This window comes from Triplophysa dalaica, chromosome 1, assembly GCF_015846415.1.
Source record: "Triplophysa dalaica isolate WHDGS20190420 chromosome 1, ASM1584641v1, whole genome shotgun sequence".
Lineage (NCBI taxonomy): Eukaryota > Metazoa > Chordata > Actinopteri > Cypriniformes > Nemacheilidae > Triplophysa > Triplophysa dalaica.
The window spans coordinates 2,380,808-2,389,835 of record NC_079542.1 but is presented as its reverse complement, the minus strand read 5'-3'; the positions used below and the strand labels follow the sequence as shown (position 1 = coordinate 2,389,835).

General features: G+C 36.7%; 1 protein-coding gene across 3 annotated transcripts in view; it reads left to right on the top strand.

The window, feature by feature from the left end:
* Nucleotides 1-2,302: 2,302 nt before the first annotated feature.
* The window catches only part of cacnb2a (calcium channel, voltage-dependent, beta 2a), a 28,398-nt gene continuing 21,672 nt past the window's right edge, over nucleotides 2,303-9,028 (top strand). For 2 of the 3 annotated variants that reach the window (XM_056742307.1, XM_056742290.1), the window contains exon 1: nucleotides 5,960-6,025. In XM_056742307.1, coding sequence (XP_056598285.1) covers nucleotides 5,993-6,025 — 33 coding nt within the window. In that variant the 5' untranslated portion in view covers nucleotides 5,960-5,992. Of the gene's footprint in view, nucleotides 2,613-5,959; nucleotides 6,026-9,028 lie in introns of those variants that run through there. The other variant, XM_056742282.1, reaches the window with a different exon arrangement.

The window sequence follows — 9,028 nt, the reverse complement described above, 5'->3', positions numbered from 1 at the left end:
GGTCATTCAAGGCCAGGGTCTGTTGAATTTCAACACAATCAAACTTCAGGAGTGACAAAAAGTCATCCTACAGCAATGTGAAAGACTGACAGCATGACAAGACCATGAAGACAAGACAAATTACTGCAAATAGAAACAATATTTTTATCTGAAATTTGGAGAAGTATTATTCGTAGTTTACAGAATGAATGAAACCAAAATGTAAATATTAATTGTAAATTCATAAAAACGAGGAAAAGTGAGTGACAATGATAAAAGGGGAATTTGTGTCCATGAACACCAACCAATATTTTCTAGATTTCGTTACCATGCCACAAACTGCCGTAAGACTGAGTTGGGATGTCATAATGTCACCTACATTTTTATTTGTGTCTTTGTGAACAGAGATGCAATTTTTTTCAGCAAAGGAAGTATTGTCCAGTCTGTTGTCTCACTCAAAGCCGTTACAAGTATATATACAATGAAAAAAGTTCTGCTAGACTCACAGAGACTTCCGGATGGTTACATCAGAGTCTGAACATTTGCGTCGTGTCTGACCCGTGTGACGCACTACACCAACACGAGAAGCTATAGGGAGACGTGTGTGTTGATGTGCAGAAACCGCTTTACGTCGGTCGGTCCGGGCATGTGAAAATACAGAAGAGATGTATGTTGATGTAAGAGAGGGTTGCTGAGATCCAGTATGTTCACAATCATGTTCTCTATGTTATGAGGTTCTTAATAGAAAGGGTTTATGTAGCAGATTTTGGCAGGCTTGACACAACATTTGGTGTGTCATCTGTAGACGCTGAGAACAGAACTTTGGCTGAGAGAGATAAGAGAGAGATGAGTTGAGCTGTTAAAGTAAAAACACAAGACAGTGTCAGAATAAATGAACCGACACATGTTTCATACACGCTGAAATTCTGTCTGTCATCTGAGATCTCTTTATTGACTCAGATATTTCACCTCGATGTCAATGACATTCAACAGAGATCAAATGGAAACGTTAAGTTTCGTTTGCATACCAGATATTTTTCCTATAGAAAAAGAGTCAGAAATCTGAGAAATGTCTCTGTCATTAGAGTTTGAGAAGAGATGTCCACAATGTGTCAATCTGAGCTCTGATTTGTCTCGTCTGCGATCAAAAGTCAATATTATTGAAGGTCTCAATATGAACTCAAACATTTCTCATCACATTAACTCACATATGCTCCACATTATTTTAACTTTAAAATCTATATTTATTTCCTCCATACATGAATTTCAATAATTACACTCATTTAATTGTGTTTCTAAGCGATTTTTATCGCAAACATAGTTTGATACATACATGAAACACAAATGGGAAGTCAAATCAAATCTCAGAGCAATAACATTTTCCTCAGCGTGTTTCGGTTGTTTAGTTGTACACATTGATTTGTGATGATCTGTGATTTAATCAGAATACTTGTAAACCCAATTTTGGGTGAATATGACGAACTGAAAGAGGAAGTCCAAATATTCTCTCTGTCATTATTAGCTGCGTTTCCATTTCCCTTCGAAATTGAAATAGCGCATTGAAAATACGGCCAATGGAAACACTCCAATGTATCGCAAAAAACGTTTTCCCGCTCGTACGAGGTGTTTTTTTCAGGCAATACAAAAAAAGGCATTTTTCGCAAAACTGCAAAGGAAACACTTTTTGTCGTATTTACAAGTCGCGTGGCGTATAAAAAAAGTCACATGATCATTCGCTGTATGTTTTGGAAGAACATTTGGAACGATAGGATGTAAGGAATTCTGTGTATAAGGAAATATAGACATTTCTCTGGACTCTTTCATAACAGTAGGTGGTACTATGCACTAAAGTTGGTGTGAAAACTGCAAAGAAAAAAACATGCAAAGAAGAAGTACGGCCAGAATGACTTATCGCGAGAAGAAACAAAATACACTTTAATCGCATAACATCATGCAATGGAATTACAGTCATTACGCAATTTTTTTATCAAGGTTTACGAGTAACATTTAAGTTTTGCCCAAATCTGTAATGGAAATCTGGCTAATGTTTTACTGCATTAAACATCAGAAGCAAAACAAGAGAGATTACACACAGACCCTGGAGAATAATCCAGAGCAGAGGGGAGGTCTGAACACTGAGTACATGTGTCCAACATGGCAACAGAAAGATGCACACAGACGTGTGTGTGTGAGAGAGAGAGAGAGAGAGAGAGAACCCTCTTCTCTACACACCTGATGCCGTACAGGATCTATCGTAAAGATTTTGTCCATCAGACACCTGTCTTCTGATTGGTGGCTTTCTGTCGGTCTTCTGGGTGGGATCTTGCATATTAAGTTTGAAAATCTTCAGGGCTGATTAATATTGTTAACACGTAGGAGACGGTGACAGAAACTCCTCGTTTACGTTTTCTCAAATATGAAGATGGAAATATGGATTATGTCTTTGAAAACAGCACGCTAACAGCAGAACTTCATCCGGCAGTTTTGTTCGTATTCGGTACTTTTTCTTTTAAGCTACTTGCGAGTCGTTGGGTGCCGTACGGACCACCTCCTCCTCCTCATGAGGCTGAACGTCTCTCCTCCACATCTCACCAGTAATGAACAAAGTACCCAAGAGTAAGAACGTGTCCTGGGTGAGTTCATGTTGTTGATTTATATCCAGACTGGGAAATTGAGTTATTGTGATCGCCGTTTGTTTGTTGTCTCAGATTTTCTCACTGTTTGTGTAATGTTACTGTCAAACAGGCTGATCTCATGGGCAAATTGATTTTTGGTGGGTTTGTTAGGATTGACATAAATCTGGAAGTGGAAAACCGGTCACATGATCACAATGTTGGTTTAAAAAGCCAATTGGAGCAAGGCAATCCATGATGTGTAAGAGAGGTAAAAATAGAGAGTTACAAATGTTCAAGCCAAATCGTCTATATAATCAAGGTGGACAATCCCTAGTTATTTTTTCTCTAAACTACTTTTTAAAGTATTTGTAGTTCACTACATTTAATTAAAAACATAAAAAAATTCACCTTTAAATGTCCAGTGTTTATTTTTTGGTGGATCGATTGACAGAAATGCAATATAATATTCATAACTTTGTCTCAAGAGGTGTATAAAGACCTTACATAATGAAGCGTTATGTTTTTATTACCTTAGAATGAGCTATTTCTGTCTACATACAATGTCTCTGCATATACATGAGGCAAATAAAGGTCATTATGTGTTCATTTGTCTGTGATATAAAGTTATGATAATCAAATACAAAATCTTAGTTTAAATAACATAAAACACATTAGTTAATGCTAAAACTTTAACTGAATTTGCTGCAGTTTAAAAAAAATACAGAATACAACATTTTAGTTGAATGAACTATAAAACTAGTTGAGCAAACATACTTTTTAATGTTTGTGTCAAGTTTGCCAACTAATAAATAACAATTCAAGTAACACTTTGGTGTCAAAAATTGATGGAACGTAAAATTCATGTGGAACTAGTTACTGAATAATAATTTGTTGAAATAACTTGAATTTTTTACAGTGCACCGCGGGTCCTCTTACATAAAGTTCCCCATGTTGTCTCAGGAAATGAATGAAAACTCGACGACATCTTAGTTCTGTGAGAGCCGGCTTAGTGTTTCCTAAGTGAGTGGGGAGGGGTGGAGTGAGCCGGTGGTTGCAATTCCCACCCTTACCTACAATTTAGACACCGGACCTTTAAAGCGGGCATAACACACAAGGCTTCTGCCAATCTCATATTAATCTTGAGTACCTATAGAGTAGAATTGCATACTTCGTATCTTCGAAGAGTATTCAGTTAAATCACATTTATAAAAGATAGATACAGCTTTACGATTATTTCCGAAAACATAAGGCGCGTGGGGGGGGGGGTGGTAGGCTGAACCAAAGCACGTGCGCACCAGGCGAACAAAACACAGACATCAGTTTCACTCACCACATGTGGTTCATGTCCGGCATCTTTTAGTGCTGGGACGGCTCCATATATCATAAACCATCTCCAAATCCAGAGTATATCCACAGTTCATATAATGTTCATCACCCAAATGCAGTAAACAAACAAACACCTGAACTTCACTAATGTATGCTCTCTCTCTCCTGCACACAAGTGAAAGTGACGTCAGCGCATGCTCCTTCTGCTCTCATGTGGCCATGCTGCATGATTTTCCAGGAGAATTGTCCAATAAGGGAAGAAAAGTTGATACAAAACAGTTTTATATGTTCGAATAAAACTGATATACTACGTTATAAGCCAAACTCGTTTTTTGACAAGTTGACCATGTTAAGACGAAGTCTGACGTTAATCGAACCTGGGTGTGCACAAATAGTTCTAATGTGAAACCGCCCTAAAATAAGTATTAAGGGTAACAAATGTACTCTAGTGGAGTAAAACGCATGATATATGCGTTATATTGTAGTAAAATAAAAATGTTCTCAATGTAAAACACTGATAAAGTACAGATCCAAGAAAACATGTACATGGGTAGAGCAAAAATACTTAAGTACTGTCCACTTCTGATTATATTATTATCAATAATTTCATTCAAATATTTTTTTGCACTCTGAGCAATGAGTGTGTGATGAAGCTGGTGTCAAACTCCTTGGGCTGTTTAAACTGATAAGTGTAATGAGAAACTACCTGTGCTCATTCGAGCCGACTCCTGCATTATTGATCAGACACAGAGAGATCAGACCAGTCTTCTCTTCTCACTATGGCTGAGTGAGCATGTCCAAGAAAGTTAAGGTAAGACAGTGCTGACACTTTCATAAATGATCCTTTTTGTGTCTTTCCTGAATGTGTGTGACGAGATTCATGCATTTGAAATCTCTTTGTGTGTTATTGATGTCAATCTGTCATTTTGTGTATGATCTGTTTGTTATCAGTAGACGCGGTGATACAGGACTAACTGGGCATTTAAACTGTATTTGGCAACAGGTTGTCTCATCATGAGCTGTAGTATTAGACACTTCAACTCAAACTCACAATTATTCGTTACTACTTTATGAGGCTCCTAAATGTGTGTGTATTCGTCAAAATCTCACTTTCACCTCAATGGTTTAGTGTACGGCCTTCATTTTTGTACTTCATTGTGCTTTTTTGACAATTCGCTTACAAGACGACTCGCATTGTAAAATACCAATGAAATCCAGGCTGGACTGTTAGTGGTGGAGTTCTTGTGCCATTATTCTGTGCTGTTTTTCTGTATGTGTGCGTTTGATCCATCAAGTCCAAATAGAACAAAACTGCAGGGCTTCGATCAATACATTCTGAACTGCATGGCCAGAGTAACAAAACTAAGTGTGTGTGTGCCTGCGTTTGTGTGTGCTGTGCGTTTGCGTTGTGTGTCACATTATGTTGTCACATTTGAGACATTCTTACACAAAAACCATGCACATGTATCTTTCACAGGTGTTATAGCTTTAGCATTTACTTCTTAATTTTCTTAATGTCTATACTTTGATCTGGTCTCCTGCCTAAACATATGATTCTCAGAAAACTTTACATTATATTTTTTATCAGAAGTTTAGGAAGATATGGCTCATTTATCAGTCTATACGTCACAACATGGCTTCACAAAAAAAAACATATTTGAACATTAAATTCAAACAACGTCTGGTGAACAGGTTATTTATAGCCCCTGCATACTTCATCATGTTGCCAAAATTAATAATGGTCCTCAGATCTTATGGATGATTTCCGTATGTGTGTTTACAGATGCGTTTGTCGTCTGAGGGTTTTTAGTGTTTGTGGGGCGGCCTGCATGTGTTTTTCATAGCGTGGGAAAGACAGAGAGGATTGTGGGTAAAGAGGAGTAACCGGCATGGGGAAGAGAGAGAATGTAAAATATCAGGCCATTCACTTTAAACTGGCAGGAGCAGGAAACAGACCCCCCCACCCCTTCTGGGACTGTTTATAGAGCAACTGGGTGGAGTGACACGCTCTCTCTCTCTCTCTCTCTCTCTCTCTCTCTCTCTCACACACATACACAAACACGTTCATAGACATGTATCTGTCCACCAGCGAGGAATCTGATGTGGTAAGTGTTGAATATATTTATCACTTTTAGCCGCATGTCCAGCTTTCATTTCTCTCATTTCTGCTCTTTCAAACGAAAAAGAAAGAAAACTTAAGCTCCTTTCTGGAATGTTGTGAAAAAAAACGTTTCCTGAACTTCTTTCTTCTCAGTGAGTCGTGCGCTGCTGTTGTTGTTGTGAGAGCATTTGATAGCGTTAGAAAAATTCATAAACACGTTGATCGTCCTTGCTATATAACATCTGTGTTCACATCTGGAGTGCACTGGATAGTGTGCATATAGTTTTTTCAGGCGGTATTACACATGATATACTGTAGTGGACTGTTGGCACAAACTTCATCTACGTACAGATTTTCTCTTCGTGTTTTTCTTTGTTAAAGGAAATGGTCACCCTGAAATGAAATTCATAAATATTCGAATACGTTTTCTTTTCTGTGAAACACATGAGGAGGTTATATATCTGTGACCCTGGATCACTGAACCAGCCTTAAGTAGAACGGGAACATATTTAGTAAAAGATAAAAAACATTGTATGGGTCAAAATTATTGATTTTCTTTTAAGTCAAAAATAATTAGTATATTAAGTAAAGATCATGTTCCATGAAAATATTTAGTAAATTTCCCTTCCTTAAATATATCAAAACTTTATTTTTGTGAGTGGATGTCCTGCCACAGTGACTCTTATTAATAACTTCAAAGGCGATTTTCTCAATATTTAGATTGTTTTGCACTCTCAGATTCCTGAGTTTTAAACGGCTGTATCTCAGCCATATGCTGTCATATTTTGACAACTCATACATCAATATAAATCTTATTTATTCAGCTGTCAGATTATGTTAAAATCTCAATTTCAAAATATTGTCCCATAAAACTGGTTTTGTCGTCCATATCTGTCTATAGCAAAAGTGTTCAAATAACTATATAATCTTCTCTACCAGAATATTTAATGAATCAAGTTTTGTAAGCAGGGCTATTTACTGAAACTATTCATATTAATTTAACAAGTATTTTAACAGTTTTGATAAAAGACCTGATTTAACATGTAGATAGCGATGCTGAATGCTGAGTATACGGTGGATGAATAAAAATGGTATTTGTTTTGTGTTTGGCTTTACTGTATTAACTGTTGCATCTTCTACATTTGTAGTTTGTGTAAGGTTGGATTGACCCAGAGGATTGTGGGTAAACACTTTAGCAGAGATTCAGGTTCTTGAGGCACATTCTGTAAGTCTCTTTAGACAAATAAAGCCGTTTCTTAGATGAACTGTGAGTCAGAGGAAAAACAGAAAGAAACTATGAATCACTCACTATATGTGACGCATTATAAACCTGGAACACTTTCAAAACACAATCACAACACGTGACTGTGTGTGTTGTCAATATCAGTCAATAATCACATTGATGTCTGATGTCAGAATGATTGGATGGAATGTGGTTGTGCGTCAGAGAGAGAGAGAGAGAGAGAGAGAGAGACAGGTCATGTTGGCACCAGTTCTTTTGTGCTCTAACAGATAATTGTATTCTCTGTTCTGTGTGTGTGTGTGTGTATAACATGTGCGCTTCTTTTTTAATCCAATAATCATTATTATGATATTATTATTATTAAGAAATGTGTTTCTTTTCTATGTTGTCATATTTTCCCTGTCTCAGAATGACACAAGCCATGTTTTTATTATTTATGTGTAACGATGATCCCAAAATGAAAGAAATAATTTCGTAATTTACTCATGTCATCTCAAACCTGTTTGGCTTTCTTTTTTAGAACACGAAAGAAGATATTTTGAAGAATGATGGTAACCAAACAACATTGAACCCCATTGACTTCTATTGTATGAACACAAAACCACTGAGACATTTCTCAAAATATCTTCTTTTGTGTTCCACTGAAGAATGTTCTACAGGTATAACCTATGTGAGGGGGAAAAATGCTGACTGAACTTTGATTCATCCCTTAAAGTTGGCATGAAATTAAAAGTGATCAATCTAATATTTTTACACAGTGGTGAAGTATGTTATTATAGATTATTTATCTGTGCACATCATTATTTATTTTTAAAAATGAATTTGCACTTGTAATCTTTAATCAAGAACGCATCCTCCTCCCCCTATCAAAACATCTTCACTTCCGGTCACGAGTAATGGCTCCAGGGAGGGGCTGCAATGAATGATTGCAAACTGCCGTTGAAATCTTTCACCTTCTCACGATCCAATCAAGTCCCGCCGTAAATTTTTTTCATAATTTCAGAAGTTGTTTCACTTGGGTATACGTCACTTATGGAAAAAAAGACAATCGCTAGTTCTGTTTTATGTTGACCTTAAAGGTCCAGTGTATGAAATTATATGAAAATAACAAATTGCAAACAGTGGCTCATTCCACCGCTCCCCCCTACGACAGCTGACTCAAAACCTAGAATTCATCACATTTTCATTTCTTTGCTGTAGGAGATAACGTATTTACCAAACGCAATCTGTAGAGCAGTTTGTCCACTTAGGGCTACTTTAGAAACAACATGGTGAATTCCATGCAGCGGGCACACGGTGTATGAAGATAGAAATAATTCATTCTAAGAAAGTAAAACAAAACGCTTCATTATGTAAAGTGTTCATCAGGGTTCGAATTGAGTTCAAATTAGTTTTTCATATTCTGCATTGGTGATACGGATTATCTACATGATCAGGAGATAATTCACGTTTAAAATGCTTATTTCTGCATACAGTGACATGCTGGTTTGGCAGCACAGTACAGACCACCAGCATTGGCTTTCACGTGCCCTCTCTCCTCACTCCTTCAGTAATAAGAAAATAAATCAATTAAATAAGGAAAGTTAAAGGAAAGGAAAATCTCAATTAGTGAGAAAAATTGTATCAAGAATGTTTTAACAACAAGCGGAATTAAAAAAAATGAAAGACATCAAACCTATAGGCACAATCTTAAGATTTTTTTTATTGAATAAAACATTTACACGGCAAAATTCAAATATGAACAGAAAGATCAATAGCCCCCCA